Source organism: Amphiura filiformis, chromosome 5 (genome assembly GCF_039555335.1).
Source record: "Amphiura filiformis chromosome 5, Afil_fr2py, whole genome shotgun sequence".
Lineage (NCBI taxonomy): Eukaryota > Metazoa > Echinodermata > Ophiuroidea > Amphilepidida > Amphiuridae > Amphiura > Amphiura filiformis.
The window spans coordinates 50,396,493-50,415,919 of NC_092632.1; the positions used below are offsets into that span (position 1 = coordinate 50,396,493).

Consider the following 19,427-nt stretch of genomic DNA (forward strand, 5'->3'; position numbering starts at 1 on the left):
GATTTTGCATTTTGAATTCTTAAAATAATGTTCTTTGATAACTTGTGTTGGCATTTCTAGAGTTTTATTATAGGCAAACACATAGGTTTCTTTCCCATCATGCAAGACAAACCGCACGCCATGTTGTAAGTGTGCTGGGAATCGTACCAGGGTAAATCAATCAAAGTATTATGTGCCCTGCTCTACGGGAGTTATATTAGTAGACTTTTTTTTAGCCCATGCTTGTTTTTGTTCTTCATCAAATGCTATTTTGCAGGTGACAGGCAAAAGGGTATATACTAGACAACCTCAAGGAGCATAGCATTTTATTATGACCTAACTTCTGTCGCTTATTGGAAAAACAATTGCCGATATTTGATTGATAAGTTACTAACATGCTCTAGCGCCAAATCAGAACTAGTTGATTTATAAGCAAACTTGTTGCTATATCGCTAACAGCGGCTTAGCACCCATACCGATTGTGAGAACACTACCAGAGCTTGATCACTGGCGGTTTTTGAATCGCACGCTGCGATTGCTAGTATGGTATGCCCTTAAGTGCTGTATAGGTGCTAACTTATTTATAATACTCTGCTATCTTAGATGCCAATTATCATTTCATTTCAGTCTCTCCTGATGAATGCTACAAATTTTATTCTACAATGTCTTACTTTAAGCCATGTGGAATTAACTTTCTCCTATTTAAATTCTGTGAGATCAAAATTTGAAGGCGAAGTCCAAAATGAAATCGCAATGGATTCATGCACTAACAGTGTGTGAACAATCACACTACAGACCATTTCGCTTCCTCGAGCAAGCGACGTCGAAGTTAGTGCCTGATCGCCAGCATTGACTCAGACAATGGGCGTGTTTAAACGCGCAATCAAAGGAGGTTCATCTATACAAGCGCTGATGTTACTCTCTTGAAGAAGCAAAATGGACTGTAGATGTAACTTTGTAGACATAATATCACTATTGAGCTAATTTTTCTTTGTCTCTTGTTATTGTCTGTTCCAGGTCTAGGCATGTTCCAACTAATAACATCATGGCAATAAAGGTAAGATGCTTTACTTGTTATGGCAAAATCAATTGAAACTATACTTTGATCTCTGATAGGCAAGCCATATTTTAATATCTAAATGTAGGAGTTAAATGTAGATAATTTTCATAGCAAGAACCAATCAGAGCAAAAGTTTGAAAATGTGAACCATGCATTAATTGTGTCTGATGCATGTGCGCACACTACGCATAGTGCTTTCGGACGTGTTCATTTTTCTTGCGGGTTGATGTATTTATATTTGCTTGTATTTTGAAAATATGGAATAGTATGCTCTCTCCTATTTAATTCCTTGATACAATTATTTTACTCACACCAAGAAGAAACTTATAGAACAATTATGTACAGAACACACAGCATTTATTTTTTTACAAAGGAAAACAAATTTCACAATATTTTTTATTCTACCTTTACTTATAGCATTCTACAATTAGTGCTTTATTCTATACTATTTACATATTTTAAGTTTGTTTGAAGACTTGTTGATTAAATCATGTGTGTACATATCCATATGCTCACAGAAAGTTATAATATCACAAAATACTTACTTCATGTGTATAGTGTAGTAAGATTGATAGTACTTACTGAAACCAGGAACTGTGTAGCTTCACAGCAACTGAAGGGTGTATCCCATTATGCTTTGCGGTACCATTATAGAACTGATTGTGCCATAGAAAATGTACACAAAATCCCACACTTCAACTTTCAATTACTCTCTTAAAGCAGGGAAGCTTAGACTTTTGTTTGAAAAAATATCACCCATAGAGTATTGTGAATCTATCAATAGCTCTCAATATCTAAGCGGCTCTTGTTTATATTTTGTATACATTTGCTATGGAGCAAGCAGATATACTGCAATGCATGATGGTGCTGTATGGTGTAGCTTTAATAACTATTAATAGCTTAAAGGTGGATGGTCCAATTGTAACACATTATGATGTTTTCTACCTCACATAGAGGCCCATCACCCAAACATATTATTATTCCAATTTTTGAGTTGAATAATTGCTCCAGTGGTTTGGTTTTAGAAACAAAAATGTGTATCACAGTGACCCATAGAACAGTAGATATTTCCTGGATGTTGTACCACCAAACTATACCATGTTTTTGTTCATACTGCCAAAAGGAAACATATTTCAGGCCTAAAATTTCACTGGAGTTATGAGAAAAATTCGACTTTTTCTCTGATATGCATTTTGATGAGGTAAAGTGGGGGAAATGAGCTGCCAATCAGGTCACACACCTTTAATAAGTAACCCAAATATGTTACAATTAAAATTTACAAATAAAGTAATACATCATAGAATGTATATGTTTATCAACCTGTCATTACTTAATTGGCAGGAAATCTGTTTCTTATTGTTATATCATAACAGAGCTATACAATTCACCTGTTTCTAGAATTCATTGAATAAATACATGCAGCCAAAGCAATCACTATTTGAACTTGAATGCAAGAAGGTTGATAGTACTCAATAATAACAAAGCACTTAATGACATTTATACATCGAACAGTTGATGTGAACTATTTGTACAAAACCAAGAAAATATTTTTTGTTAATGATGATATACCGTAAATGTTCGCCTAATGGCGCACCTGGGCTCCTTTGCCTTGGGGTAAATGTCATGTACCAATAGAGAGCTCCCTTCTCTAAAAATCCCAACAAGAATTAAGGGTATATGCCCTTATTTGCTCGTGGGATTTTTATGGGAGGGCACATTTAGTTTGTGTCTAAAATTCCTGTTATGCCAAGGAAACCCATAGCGCCATTAGGTGAACGTTTACGGTAGTCAAACCTACTTAAACCAATTGATACAGTCTGGTGAGAGGTCTATCAATCTCAATTGACATTATCTGGTCCACGTGGGCCAAATGAGGCATGTTTGAAAATTGAGTTATTATAATTATTACCTTATAGAAACATTAGGCTATCATAATATACTGAAAACACAAAAGGTCTAGCATACTCAAGGTCTAGCATACTCCTAAAGTTATGAAATTTTGCGATGTGTTTTTATATGTATTTTATTGTTTTTTTACTTCATATTTTTTGCCTTTATCTCAATTTCAAATTTACTACCTTTGGCCCCCATGGACTAAATTGTGTCACATATACTGTAAAACTGGACATTTTTGTGCTATGCTATATGAATATATTCCTTTTTGTGTGTAGGTCATTGTATGGAAATTTAAAAATGCATAATTTAAAATAACTGAAACAGTTCATTTTGTTATGTGCAAAAAATTAATCACTAAAAATGTCCACTTTTACAGTACTGCTTATAGAATGTGCAGTGTCATGAGAAATGATTGACTGAATCACTGATTTAAAGCCTTGCTCTGATACCATTGATATTTTTTTGGGTATTGCTTAAAATAAAAGAGAGTAGATTGACACAACTGTTGGGTTCAATCCCCATAAGAGACATTGCCCAGGGTCAGTATTTTGTTGTTTACTGCCAGAATCCATTCAGATTCAATTTTTTTAAGTACATGTATCTTTGGATTCTGTCCCATTTAGCTGTACATTCGTCTCATGTTTGGTAGTGATGTAGGAGCATATTTTTGCCTTGTCACAGTATCAAATCATTAAAGCCGCAAAGCATTGACATCACTACTGAACTTGAGGTGAACCAACTGAAAATAGTGTATGAACCTGAATATTCTCGCACCATTTCTGACCATCTCACCATTATAACTGCATATGAGTTACTGGACAGATGCAGTGGATGACAGAGATTTCACAACATATAAAGCTTGACTTATCAGCATTTCAAATAAAGAGTGAGAGAAAGTTAATGGAATTGTAGAACAGTGTATGAATTGAATACTGAATGATTAACTCAGGTTAAGTTAGAATGAAAAAAAAATACAATCTTTACTTAACAAAAGTTATGACCATTAATGCCAACTTCTTTCTTTTCAACAGGTGATACCACTAGACATAACAGAAGATGTACAAAAACAAATACTTGCTGAATTACAGATTTTATACAAGGTAAGCTGGTTTCTTATTCACAAGGTGCTTCATGATCGGATTCAATCAGGTGATACCGCTACATATACAGAAGATGTACAAAAACAAACACTTGCTGAATTACAGATTTATTATCAACGTTGAGTCTTCACACTGCTTTGGGATCGGATTCAAAACAATATTACACAGCATGTTAAAATTTGTTGAACCTACTCCATTTGAAAGAACTATCAGTAGGGCTGAGAGAATCTGTGTCTTGCAACTGAGATATATATTCAAGAGTTTGCAATCATCCATGTTTTGCTATTCACCCTGAAGAGAGACCGATTCCATGATACACCATGCCTTAAATTACTTTCTTTACTTCATGCCAAAGCAGATCACAGGGCTGTGCAGATATGTTGAATTTTATCATGTGATTATGTAGAGGCCATGACTATATTTATGTGTTTAATAAGTATGCTGTTTTTAATTATCTTTCTCATCTTTAACAACTTGAAAAAACCTTGTGTTTTCACATTTCACATTTCACATTTTTCCGAGTTTCTTGAAATGAAACTTGATTTTCCATAAAATTCCACCAATAAAATAGTGGTATCTACAATGGCTGCTGTGTTAACTTTATATGAAATTACATTACTATTAACTGAGCAATTTGTCATTGTCATTTTTTACTTTAAAATAGTCTTCTGAATTACTGGAAATACTATAGATAGGTTTGATAACAATGGTATATAGATAAAACAAAGCATAAATTGGTATGTAAATTTGTGGAAATCCAATGCATGTGTATATGCCTTACATGTTGAAATTATTAACAATTGGTTGTCAAATTATTAACAATGTATATCAAATTACTAACAATTATATTTTAAGCTGTTGGTAAATATGATAACTGTACAATTATTTACACTCATTTTGATGTCCCTCTAATCTGAGTTATGAAAGTAAGGTATACATTATTACTTCCAATTCATAACATGTCTTCACTCATGGCCAGTATCTTAGTCCTGAAATAACCACATACTGAGCATTACCAGGTGTGAGCAGTTTGCATCTGACTTCATATGTCAATCATATGATGAGTTGCTGAACGTGGCGGTAAAACAGGGCACCTTAATGGTTAATTTTGCACCTTCAAATACACAAACCGTCTCAAACATTAGGTCTTCCAACTTTCTTTCCTGATGGCATCATGTCAACAATGCCTAGAAAAGTTGCTTTTTGCCTTGTAATAGTACATAATTTTTCGCCATTTTCTGTGATTCCTTTTCTCTGATTAGCACCAGATGAATCTACCTTTCTTTTACGCGTTATTAACCAATAAAGGGTAGGGAGTTTGATTAACAGTGATGTCAGATGCAAACTAGTCTTTTTAATTCTGTCTATAATTATAGTAGCAGTTATGGATGGTATGTTGTCCTTAGTCCATGTATTTGCTATGGAATCTTTTGTGGTTTAGGATAGAGCAAGAATCCAGTGAACGCATTCAGATTTTGGTTGTTTCCACTCAGATCATGACCAGCAGCCAGTCTTAACCACACCTCATCGCCTTCAATCAGTTCAATCACCACACTGTTTGTATACATTGTACGCTTTATGCGAGCAGCATCGCCATGTATTGATACTAATAAATCACCATTTTTCACCAATGCCACTCGAGTGTCTTTATTATGTACTACAGAAAAGCTAAAGAAGTAGGTACCATTTACATAACAGACAAAGTGACCATTCTCAAAGTTGAAGCGATTGCCAATGTTAGTGATGACTGTATCAAACGTGATATCTTTGGTTTGATCACCATGACCCGGCAGACTTAAAGTACGGACCATTGTGAATGCCATAGGAGTAAACCCTGCTGCAAAGTTTTGATAACCTGCGACAGAATTGCCAGCAGCAGCATTACCACCACCATCCATCACCATCTTCCCTATACCAGGTCCTGGTGGACCAGGTGGCCCTCGAGGACCAGGCAGACCGGGTGCTCCTCTCAGAAAACTAAGATCTTCACTTTCTTCATTGTAGAAATTGTCTTTGAGATATTTAGCTACATCTCCAACTTCTCCTTTAATACCCGGGGAACCAGGTAAACCGGCTTGTCCAGGAAGGCCATTCATGCCATCTCTTCCGGGCACGCCCTGTGTACCCATCGGGCCTTGAATGCCCTGAGGGCCCAATGGCCCTGGGGGGCCTTCACGACAACATCTTCTACATCTCACTTTGTTGCCATTTCCTGCACCGCCCCCATTGCTACCATCATCTGTTTGGTAGCCAGCACCTCCTTTGGAGGAGACAAGAGTTGTGGATATCATTAGAAGAAAAACACCCAGCACTGAAAGCATCCATTTGGCCATTCTGCAAAAGAAAAATAAAGAAAAAAATAATTGAATAATATAGACTTAAATACTGTACAAAGTATATTGTTATCTACTTGATTGATATTATTATTATTTTACAAAATGCCACAAATTTGGCCAAGGGGAACAGCTGCTCCATGAGAATTCTTACTCCCCAACTTGCCCCTCCCACCTGTGGGATGCTGACCACCCTGATGTTTTTTTTATCAATTGTAGGCCTTTTTTGTACTTTTTAGTCCCCCCCCCCTTTAAAGTTGAATTTACCCACCCCTTCCAATCTGAAAAAGTCCTGGCTACATCATTGGGCTAGTACCAAAATTACATAGGCCCCATGGTCTATATGTGCCACACTTATGGCCCCTCCCTGTAGATGTGCCCATATTAGCCCCAGAAGTCAAAGGATGTTGGCCCCAGGGGCCCAAATGTAAAAATACAGAACATGCTGTTCCTTAGCAAAAAAAGCAGCCTCAGGGCCAAAAGTTGGATGCGCTGATAGCCCTAGGGCTACTTTACAGTTACAAATATACATTAGTCCAATTAGGGGGGGTTGCTCACATATTTTTTGGGTAGGGGTGCGCCTCTGAAGATTTTGAAGTAGGACCCATGGCTATACCACTTCAAATCTGATATTTACCAGCGATACATATACCAACTTAGAATAGGCACCCATGACTATACCACTATTACCAGAAGAGACAAAAATACCACCCATTGATATACCAACACCATATATTGACTAATCCATATACCACATACGTTTTATAGAGTAACAAATTTTCATATCTTTTTTTTATATATACGGTATATATATTTTATTTCTTGTTTACTGATTTTGTATGCAGGACTATATATTATTCTATCTATCAAGGGTCCATTATTTATTAATCATTAGTTTTTTGTTTGTTTAATGAATACAAATCCAAAACATGTTTATTGTTGTTTTGTTTTCTCAGTTTCCTTCATTTATGTTCATTTGTCTTGCATCGAAGGGGCCAGTATCTAACCTAGAGTTTGTAACAAGTATTGTGTGGGGAAAGATGATTGCAACTAGGCAGTGGCCGGTTGCAGCACAAACCTATCTGTACTTAGATTGTAACATCCACCAATAAACTGTGCAGCTCCCCAAATTCTATTGGATGAAGGAAGTTAACAACTTATCACCGATTTTTGAAAGCATGGGGAAACCGGAGATCCCAGAGAAAACTTGCGAGAGTGAGCATGGAATCGGGATAAACCAAGTGCACATACAGTCCTTGGGCACGGCCGGGGCTTGAACCCGGGACCTCGGTGGTGCAAGGCGAAGGAACTACCGCTGCACCAACTCGCTCTCCCATGCATATACCACAAAAACAGACAAAATAAGCGGTTATTGATGTACCAAGCGGCCGAATTTTCAGATTTTTAATTTCCCTGTTTCGGATTACTTTGCTTTTTTCCAACTGGAAAGTGAGTGAGGCCTACAATGAGATTATTACAAGACTTTATCACCTCAACAGTTTATAAGAAAATGAAACGGTATATAAAAATAATTGAGGGATAAAGATAAAATACAGAAAGTTAGAAAGGACAGATGAAAGGATAGTCAGTGAAGAGAATAAGAGAGAGCGAGAGAGAGAGAGGATGTATGAGAGAGAGCATGAGATGACTAATTTGACAAGAAAGGGCTTGCAATAAAATGGTCTGCCTCAAATAGTGTTATTCTTTAATTATACTGACTGCATGTGTCTTCCTGTGACCTGAGGAAAGTCATAAAGATCCACAGATGTGTATCATTATGCCTTCAGGAGTGTTTTCTTGCTCCGTCCACCCGCTACCAATTGGCATGGGTGAAGACACTTCTTAAAAATTAATTTCAATTAAAGATAAATTTAATAGGTTACTCCTTCAGTTGAACCATGGAAATAAGTTACTTCCATGGTTGAACACATTTACCAATATGTTTAAAAAAAATCAACATGTTGTCAAACATAAAAACAACAGATTTGTTTTCTGAAATTGTAATTGTAATTCATAAAGCCATTATCAAAGAGTAATAGATATAGCTAGATTTTGGGGTGGGGGAAGTGAGGACAGTGCAGGTTTGCATGTAAAAAGTTGGGTTTAACCTCTACCAAGTGTACTTTTTGAGTCTAATACTCTCACTCATTGGACCATATGTGACTTTTTCCTCAAAGATATAAAAATATTGTGGCCCTTAAAATTTTCATTTGGAGTGCATCTCTGGCTACAGGGCTTGCCCACTTTGTTCATATCATACATTGATTAGAAGATGGTTAGTTAGCTGCCATTATACTATATTTAATTTTCTTTAGTATTAGTTGTTCAGATAATTTCATGTCATTTACAGGCAAATATGCATCATTTGGAATGTATGCTGATTATGCATACTAAAATGTGGTTTCTTTAATATCAAGAGTCCCAACCAAGGTATTGTGAACATTTGATTACACAGTGACTAAGGTTACCATGTACCTAATAAAGCCAAGCTACAAGGAGGCACAAAGTCACTCAAAGGGCTCTGGATCTTGTAAGTTGTTAGGACACCAGAACATCTTAAATATTGCACCAATTCAAAACACTTTGGCCTATGTCTTTGCAGTGTATCATTGTTATATGTAAGGGTATTTGTGTATGGAAACTACATTTTAGTGGAGACCTTTTTAACTTTTCCATAAAGAAAACATGTGTAAAATATATTTACATATTTATTCAAATGGTAAATAGATGATGCTTCATTCCATAAAATTAAATATTACCAAATTAAATGTTTAACTCTGATGGCTGTATGAATAGAGAAACAGCATATAACCTCATTTAAAACTATTTAACCCTGATCCAACTGATCTAATTAGGTTTAAAACGGTTCCATAACAATAAATACATTGTGCATATATTTATCAGCGTAGTAGCCAAGATGAGAAAATGAGCAAAAATTTGATAAGAAAGACAATCCTAGCTAGAAATAGATTATTGTATTTTGAGGCCCCAATTTGCCCTGCTTTTTAAAAAAGTTAACCCGATCAAGACATAAGATGTATGAACAGGCCAATTGAGTCATGTAAGCATGAGTAGTGTCATCAAATTGTAATCAATACTACATGGTATACTATGAATATGGAAGAAATAACAACTACACAGTGTCCCAAAAAGAAGACAGATGTATAGGATTACGTTTCGTCTTTGACTTGCCAATTAAAGGTACATCTGAGAATGTATACACAAGAAACATTACCTTATGTGATAGATTGGATTGAAAATGTCCTAGACCTTTCCATATTAAGATGTTTTTTTAGGAAAGTTTCCCAGAAAGAAGAGCAAATGTCAATATTGTGAATTAAAATCTCTAAACAAGAATTAATTATATTTGATATGATCCTTAGCCTTAATGTATGAATTCCTTCAAATTTTAAATTTGTTATTATATACTCAAAATGCTGAAATAATGCTAGTTATAATTATCTGGAAGGGTTTCTGTCCATTTTGAGCTGAAATAACAAGATAAAGTGAAAGAAACCCTGCTGGTTATTTTGGCTGTTTAACACGCAGTTCTATAGGAGGACATAATGTCATAATTCTTGAATTACTTGGCTTTGCTCTGTTGACCTACAAACACAACACATTTGGTTGATTCCATTTAGGTGCAAGTTGTAATGTGTAAACATTACAAATATGCCAAAAAAACAGGTTTGAAAAAAATTAACCAATTTATATAATAAGATCGTACATTAAGGCAGCTGTGTACTCTCAGACATGCATGTAGTAAAAGTGCCATAACTTTGTAATTATTCACGCAAGACATATAAAAGTATACATTTTTATAAAGGCAATAGATCAATGAATCTTAATATAAATACAGATTTGGTGTAAAAACAACAATTATGAAGAAAATCACAAAAGCGTGAGTTTTTGGCAATTTTGTTCGGTACATCATAACAAAAAACACTCTTTCCAAAAAATTTTGTTTTGTTTTTTCTTAATCTTGAGCCACCATTCCAAAAACGGTTTTTTTAGTTTTTTGATATTGGCCTTATTTTTTGAGATATTGACCATATAAGGCATCAAAATGAACTTTTTAAAATTCACAAACGCCTATTTCCACAAAATGATGCCTAAAATCGAAATAGACAAAAATATAAAAAATGAGAAAATCGTTTCTTAAGTCGATCATGCTTTTTACGATGATCATATTTGCTTACCTATAGATGCTGTATTTATTGAGTTATCGTAGTACCTAAATCGTCATTTTACCGAGAAAATGAACATTGAAATAAAGGCCGTTGAAGTTTAAAGTGGTCACATTTTGCACTTTGATCGAAGCTCACAGGAGAATGCGGCAGTTCTCGTTTTTCTACCTTACATTACGTAAACATCGGGTATATCCACAGCCCCTTGAGAAGTTTGGGCGAAATCTATTAATATCTTGATGTTTAAATCGGGGGAAAGAACTTGAAAAATTCACATTTTATCAGCTAAAACGGAGCCATTTGACCGCTAGGTTTTTATGAAATCAGTGCTTCCGTGGTGCTTCCATAAGAGGCGCCACAAGATGCAGATAATCGTTCCGTGATGCGTAGCGTATCTGTGCGTTAACATATTGCTCGTCTACAAAACGTGATGCGTTGTTGCGCGCGTATACCCCGATGGTACAACAAAGGTTTTCTTTCCTTTTAAATTGCGGAAACAAGTGAAATAGTGAAATAAAATCCATAAAATAGAGTAGTTAGAGTTAACAAATCTGGATTTTCTTTCCTTGTATTTATAAAAAACATAACAAAGTAAATACATTTCAAAAAAGCTCAATTTCGGGGAAGAAACAATGTCTAGAGTACACAGCCGCGTTAAGGCTTTAATAAGGTTTGAACTTGACAAAGATCTATTTAAATATGGGTTAGTTAAATAAAAGATATTATAAACAGATCATGCAGTCTTTGTAAAGGTCATTGGTTGTGATTGTGACCCCCATATGTACCTCTTGTAATTAAGTAGGTGTGTATGTATGTACATTGTACATTGAAAGGCTCCGTCACATTGGATCCAAATATCACCAAATTCACTTGGAAGATCGAGGAATATACAGGAAGTGTGTGAACTATATTTGGTTGAAAACAGTCAAGTATTGGCTCCAAAATTTGTGAAAAAGTGAGTTCTTGTTATTTAGCTGTTTCATTTCAGTTGGCAACACAAGTCTTGTTTTGATTTTCAGATTTTGGCACCTTTGTTACTAACATCTAGCCTGCTTGTGGTAACAAAATGAGACATTTTACATGAATCTGCAATTTCTATACTTAAGTAGAGGAATTGGCTACATGGAGCCCTTCAACTTCCCAAGTTATTTTTTCCTAATTGTTCAGAGTTCCGCCTATGCTGATGTTTGTTGATCAGTGTAGAAGAAGCGAAATCTCCACCCCTGCTACACGCTTGATGACCAATGGGTCAACGGTCTTTATATAATTGTTGATCAGCCAGTCAGCGTGATTATTTGTCACCTTTGCATTCAGACCCATATGCTCTCAATGCTCAGTACAATCATGACATAACTCTGGGCAATTTAGGTAAGTTACATTATATATGTTTGGCTCATCAGGGGTGGATTTAGGGGGGTGCACCCAGTGCCCCCTTAATTTTTTGTAGAGCAGCGCAGCACCCCCCTAATTTTTGCAGAGCGGCGCCTGACTTTGTAAAATTCCTGGATCCTCCCCTGCTCATTGTTGTGCACAAACTTTGGAACATCCTATTACATTGTGTAATGGACCCCCTCGAAGGTTACTATGCACTTTATGAGAAATGTAGCTCATATTTTTGGCCCAACATTTATGTAATACCTTTTAACAAGGACAGCCCATCTAGGAGTATTTTATTTGTCATAGACTGCTGAGTGAAAACTTACAGGATTCATTTCTAACAATGCTCCATTGGTGATCCCCCAGTACACAAATGGATTATTAGATTTACAAAGAAATTAAGTTTTAATGGAAGTAGTGAGGTCTGGAGCTGTCTGGCAAAAGTTGCTAACAGATGGAATATAGGTAATTTTGGAAGTGTCTGTACCCCCCCCCCAAAAAAAAACCCCTTATACATTATACATAAAACAAAAATGTTTCAGTCATCCATGTTCTTTTTTGCGTGTCGGAAGTTTTTTTAGATTTTGTGGGTATAACTTGATATTATTTTTGGATTGTATTGTTTCAGCATTGATATTCATTATAAGTTTGTTATGTTAGCCCCTGTTTGTTTTCATGCAATTCGAAATATACACTGAATAGAGGTTGTATCACATTCTGCCTAAGGCCTGAAACCTAGGTTTGTATTGCATGAACAAATGGGGTAGTCGACCCACACAACATGGTTTACATAATGCCATAGATCTGTGCAACATATTCTGTATTGCATTATACATTGCTAACAGAAATGAAATGACAAGAGCTAGAGATTTACTCCCATGCCAAAGTGTTAATATTGAGTTATTTCCCCTGCGGTTTGCAAGATTAAAAACGATGAAAATGAAACCAGACCTAGGCAATCAGTCCTCAAAGCCATGATAGCAATTCGCCGAAAGAGTCAATTCAACCTCAATTGCAACACTAATATTCTCACAAACCCGTCCAATTTAGCAATCAAATAGACTCAAGCTTGAGAATGTCCTCCTTGCCCCTAGTGTAAAAGCACCATAATGAGCAATCCAGGCTGTTCTCTGAATGCAATCAAACTTGTGGGTCTCCTCCTTTATAGCATTCCTATAGTGAAATAATGTTGCTGATACTTTGAGATGCACTTCAACCCTAGTTGCCCCTTATAAGTGTCCCTTGAATTGTATAGACAAAACACATTTTAAAAGCCTTTGGGAACATTAAGATAACATGGTTGAAGTGATATGGCAATGTAACAGCTGAGTAAGCCATATAATGTTGCAGTTTGTAAGTGTGACATTTTAATAGAGCCATTACAAAAGGTGTAAGATATCAACACCTCTTATAGTTTTATTGTTGGCTGGGAGAAAAAAACATTCACAGATAATTCCTTCAACATGAGGTGAGCAGTGTATGAGTCCTTTACAAGGAACTTACACTAAAGGTGAGATTTTTCTACTTTAAGCAGGACAAACATCTTCCCAGATGACTGGGCTTTTGCCCCCTTATTTCTCCCTTGAAAGGACAATGGCAATGCCGGTTACACTTGGTTTCAGGTCATATGAAAATAGCCAATTTTTCAATGGAAGGCACCCTTAGCAGCCATGGATGGATCCCGGAATGACTTCCATAGCTATTGTGTAAATACAGTGTGTGCCAAGTTGATTTGAGCCAGCCAAAAAGTGCATCCATTGAATTGTGAAATAAACTAATATTTGGATTAGCTTACAGCCATTTACATTTGCTTGTTTTTATGAAATGATTCGTGAATAGTATTCAGATATAATACATGTAGATTTGTTCTCAATCGTTAGAAATCCTTAGGGTGGCAAGTGTAGTGTGAAATTTGATGCTTCAAGTAAAGTAATCAACAATGGCATCTTTTGTGTACGTATGTACTGAAAAAGCATCACATCATACAAAAGTGAGTATTTGATAGTACTTTGTTCATTTGGTTAGCCTTTGAAGGTATTCCAGTGTAAATGGATCACATATTAGGGTTTCAGGGTTCTAATTGCTAAACCATGTATTTTCCACTTTGATAAATAAATAGTCCTAGAAAAGTCATATTATGGAAATAATATATCATTGTGAAACTTTAAGCACTTGACTGCTTTATTTTGGTATTTTGTACTCAATAACTTAAATGATCAATTTATTGTTACTGAAATAAGCCAGAGAACTTGTTACTGAGGGATGAAACACCGCTGTAAAATGTTAACCTGTGATCTGATATGTTCTGCTCTGTCCATATCCTGCAGATATGTGGCCAGATGATGATATTAGTTTTGATTTCATTGATCAGTTCAGAACCCCTCTCCAGACTTGAAGCCTTTAAACATGCCATATGCAACAAAATATGTTGGAAATTATACCCAAGTGTAGAATTTGTAATTAGGTCAGAAAATCACACTTTTACAAATGCCACACATTTTTATGAAGATGGTTTTTTTTCACATATTGATGCTGATCTCTTCACTGTATGCAGTAATCAAGCCCATAGAATGGGGTTTTTGTAGTCAATTAATGATCTTTGTATCCTAAAATTTATATGTAACATGAAAAAGTGCCTCCGTTTTTCATGCATATGAAGTAAAAGTGTTGTTTTGCATTAAGACAGCAATAAATAGTTTTAAAATATTCAAAATATTAATAGTTGGAGGAAATAATGCAATTATACAAAAACAATTATTTGAGACATGCACCAAACATGATTTTTGTCTTGTTTATCTTGATGCTATGGGAAGAATAATTTTCCAGTGAAATTATCCTGTTTCGCACTAAAAGGCACTCTTGCCTTTAACAAGTTTGGAATTTTGTTAAATAGCCCTGCAGATAAAATTTATATCCATTTCCTCTTGATTAGATACATGTGTAAACTGGTAGTACATTTGGGGGCTCAATGGGGTGGAGCAGGTAGGACCCCAGGGGGACTCAACCCAACCTGCCCTCTGGTTTTGCCAATGTTAGATGAGCAGTAACAATGTGATTTGGTAAATTGCATGGATGCCAATTTCAAATATGCAGGAGTGAGAATTTTCAGGCTTTTGCCTGAATTCAGGCAGTTTTGTTGTCCAAATTTACGCATTTTTATTTATTTTCAGCATGTTTTGGGCCTTTTATTGGCCGAATTCACACATTTTTTCAGGCAGTTTTCAAAAAGCCATTCTCATGCCTGAATATGTTGTTAAGTGCTGAACTGTTTTGTACTTCTCATTTGTATAACTGATGTAATAAGCCATATCTAATTGAACTATAATACTATTAGCAACCCAAGCCATTAGTATTTAAATCACCCAAGCCCCCTATGATTTAATCAGTCCGTATAATATGAAACCTAGTACTACCTTTAAAGATATATATAGGTAAAATGGGTAAATTAATCAAGTGTTATTGATGGGTTTGGAGCTTCCCACACTAGTGAAACTCATTGCATGTGATGAAAACTGCAAGGGGCTCTTACATATTACCTAGCTTACTTCAAATAGTATATTACAATGTAGGCCTTTTGGGGGAAATATTAGATTTGATGTACTGACAGGAATAGTATCTACTGCAGGCGGTTTCCATGATATAAAGATTTTTAGCGATGCTTAAAATTGAAAAGGTTATAAACATTGGTTATTTTGTTTACAGTTTGCCCAATAATGTTTATTTTAAAAATCAAGCATTATTGGAAGATACATTTAGGACTTAAAGGATTTGTTAACAAATTAACGAGTGTATTTATATTAGCCTGGTTAAATGTTGGTGATATGTGATGTGCCAGATGGAAGCACAGCATAGATTTCTCTGCATTTTTCCAGATTTCAGGAATTTGATGCCCTTCCTCACTGTACAAAAGTAAAGGAATAGCCCATTTTCAGGATTTTCAAAGTTAAAATGTAATCACACCTGTAAATATTACTTTTATGAATGTGATTTAGCTATACATATTCCTGTTATTGATTAATTGTTGTGCCAATGAAGACAATTGGCTTGTAAAAACAGATAATCAGCCTAAGTCATATTCTAAAGATATTTAAGGTTAGGAATAGGGTCAGTGTTAGGGAGTTAAGGATTTTTGTATGTTGGTTTTCATCAATTTCTCCTCAAAACAGTTATGGTGATGTGTAAGAAAATAAGTTCCATGTATATGCAGAAACTGTGGGTAAATACGAGATATGCAGACATTACCTTTATTGAATCAAATGTGATTTTATAAAGCAAAAGGAGGTCAGTCTATGCCACCTAAGTGTGTCTTGAAATATAAGAAGCAATTTCATTGTCAAATGATCAATTCTGGCATTAGGTTATCAATAAAAAAGCCTTCTGTTGCAATGTTTCTAATGTGTTGGACTGTTGGTCAGATCAAATTACAGGAAAGTATTATTACTTATTAATATTATCATAATTGTTATCATTAATATTTTGTTGTTGGCTTAGTCTGGTTTGATGTAATATTTTAAGATTGGGAATTCATTCCATAATGTTTGCATTGCTCATAAACATGGCATGGATCTAAATCTAATACTTGAATTGGAACCTCATATGATTCACATACATCTGAGTATCTGTAAATACATAGACTTACATTGTTTTGAAAAACTAAACCTAACTTTTGAGAAGTATTGTCATAGACCCTCCCTCGGGTCCATGGAGAACGACTGGTAATGTAGATTACATAGCATTAAAAATCAACCCAATACATGGACCCTCCCAGTCTGTAAGCAATTTGACTTCCAGTTCCCACAAAATGCTGGGAGTTCACTTTTACGGATTTGGAGTCACGCAATCTTTCTATATACCACGTCCATGTTTTCACTACATTAACGTTTGTGTAAGCGACTAAAACAACGATATTGTATCCGACCAATCAACGCAGCTTGGCAGCGCGGGTATATTTGAAAAGGCTTCCCTAGCTAAATAATGTGCAAACATTTGCAAACCGCACGCAATAATATACGCAATATGGACAATAGGCCTAAGTCCGAGTCGAGTGGTTACCTTTTATTATTGCGCGTACCATGGGTCTATCAGACGCGTGCCACTTGAGCTCAATACCTCTCAGTTGTTGACAAGCAATGACAAGTGTCCCATCCGATCTTGCATCACATCCCGCGCATAGCTTTGTGCTACCATATTTGAATTGAAACTGGGGCGGGCTTTCAGTAATTGACATCAGAATCACCGGGCTTTGTTGAACAAATATTTGGAAGTGAAATCTCTAACACTTAACACTTCTCGGCGTGGGGAGCGGTCACTGAATTTTAGCGTTCAATATAGGAGGTGTGATCAGTGTAGTGGCATCAATTTGAGCTAATTTGTGTAGAGAGAGGAATTGGTTTTGGGCTGTGTATTTAGAATCGGGGGGGGGGGGGTGGAAGACTATGGCATATTTTGGTAGGCTATTATTTAATTATGTATCGTTCCATTATCCAGGCCGGACCGAACCGAGACTGTGGGACAGTCTATACTTGTCAGGGCTCTCAGTGCACTTAAGGGTGGACGAGGTATTGTTGGTCGAAGCAACCAAAAAAATCGATTGTCATCATCTAAATCAATATATTATTGAAAAATAATACTCTGATGTTTTGCAAGAGTGCATTCTACAAATCATATACTTTGAAAACTAGCTTAATTTATTGTTGCTAATGAGTTATCTATGTTTTACAAAAGTGTTGTTGTTTGAGCCCTTTTTACAACATAACTCAAGAACCAGGGGATCTACAAAAGTATATCTTTGATATTTGGATTCTTCTACCCGCTCGCTATGAATTGAGCAATGCAATTTATGCCAAACCTCACTACCACAGGCAAGATGCTGCGAACTACCAAATCGCAACAATTTTAAATAGTTGCTAACCTTAAGTCAAAACTATTCTTGACAAAAATGATGTATCCAGGGATGTTTTCAGGATGAATCTGGAACTCCTGCATTTTTTGGTCAAAATTTTCATTCCTTAATATTTTTTCAGTCTGCTTCGAGGCTTTTTAGCACAAATTCACACACTTTTTTTCCAGATTTTCAAAGTTTTTTCTTTCTTTCAGGCCTACTTACATCCCTGTGTCTCCAGTGGATACCAGATTGAAAATCTGCTATTATTTTAGATATGCCACTATGAATGCCTCCATACTTATCCCTTAATCCAGAATTGTACAAATTGGTTGGCATAATAATACCATACATCAGCCTCCTCAAGACTCAGGCTTTTAATCTTTCCTCTGACATGACCTATTTACAGAAATAAACTTTACCCTTATTTGGGTGCTTTTGAGCAAAAAATCAGTATCTATTGCTACTTCGCTTTCTTTAGAAGGAAGGGGGTATTAAGAAAGACCATTGACCGGACCATTTTTTAACTTAGGTCAAGTACCTTGAGTTGAAAAGGTGTATTGCCTGTTACAGGTACAAGGGATTTTTGTTAATAATCAATTGTTTGATTTTTATTTCAGTAAAAAGTTGATCCACTTCCTTTATGAATTTATTTACACTTAAGTCATTCTCCTCAGATAATAGAGAGCAATTCTTAAATTAGGTCAAAATGCTTTTGTGCAGTCAATCTGACTTCTACTTGAAAATTATGCTATTTAGAGGTCTAAAGTTTATTAAAAAATAACAGGCATTATACAAAGTTAATCAAAATAATTCTTTAAAAAACTTCAGGTGTCACAAAGTGTGATATTTTCTGTTCAGGAACTGGTTTGATGTAATTAATTTATGCAATAAATAACTTCAGGATTTATAAAAATTTCTAGATTAAAAAAAAAATCAGTTTCTTTACTGTCTTGGTTTAGTTAATGATACTGTTTTTGATGATTACTGTACTCTTTTGTACATTATTGAAAATACTTACTTGACTGAGATAGCTATGTGTCCAGATAACTATTTGTATGGTATTAATCCTTTACTATATATCCACAATATTCCAACAAGACAAGATTTTCAAGTCGTTGAGATATGTCAAGTATGCTATTCCAAAAGCTGATCACTCATGTCCACGGCATCTCAAATTTGTAACAAATCTTTGATAGATGGAGCAAGTAGCTACTTCATCCCTGTGCATGCATGTATTGGTGATGGAGGAGAGACAGAGAAGGGATGTGTGTAATGCTCAGGTATGTGGAGGAACCACTTGTATTCTGGTGAAGTTGTCGCAGCATCCCTGCATCCATAATGGAATAGTCCTGTGTTTTGATTGGTTGAATTAGAGCTGCTAAAAGCTTGAACTTGCTAAGAGACGGGTACCTTGTTGCACTAATGAAATTTTGTTGGGAGCGAATTGGAATGTTCTAGTATTGGCTTCAGTATGAACAAAGCAGATATATATTGAATTTTAATATTCACCTGTGGCTATTGATTCTTATGGATTACAAGATATGAATTAATATTGATAGTTAGCAGAAAAGGTGTTATAAATGAATTAATGTAATGATATACTGAGATGAT

General features: G+C 35.5%; 2 protein-coding genes across 2 annotated transcripts in view; one reads left to right on the forward strand and one right to left on the reverse strand.

Annotated features, from left to right (window-relative positions):
• LOC140153311 (dual specificity mitogen-activated protein kinase kinase 5-like) overlaps window positions 1-19,427 on the forward strand; it is a 99,776-nt gene that overhangs the window by 19,861 nt on the left and 60,488 nt on the right. Inside the window, exons 10-11 of the mRNA XM_072176037.1 lie at window positions 997-1,036; window positions 3,967-4,035. Of these exons, the coding sequence (XP_072032138.1) occupies window positions 997-1,036; window positions 3,967-4,035 (109 nt within the window). The remainder of the gene's footprint in view (window positions 1-996; window positions 1,037-3,966; window positions 4,036-19,427) is intronic.
• Window positions 2,159-19,120, reverse strand: LOC140153313 (uncharacterized). The gene is made up of 2 exons (XM_072176038.1): window positions 18,835-19,120; window positions 2,159-6,369 (listed from the first exon to the last, which is right to left on the reverse strand). Exon 2 carries the CDS (start codon window positions 6,366-6,368, stop codon window positions 5,454-5,456), a length of 915 nt encoding a protein of 304 aa, XP_072032139.1. The 5' UTR covers window position 6,369; window positions 18,835-19,120; the 3' UTR covers window positions 2,159-5,453.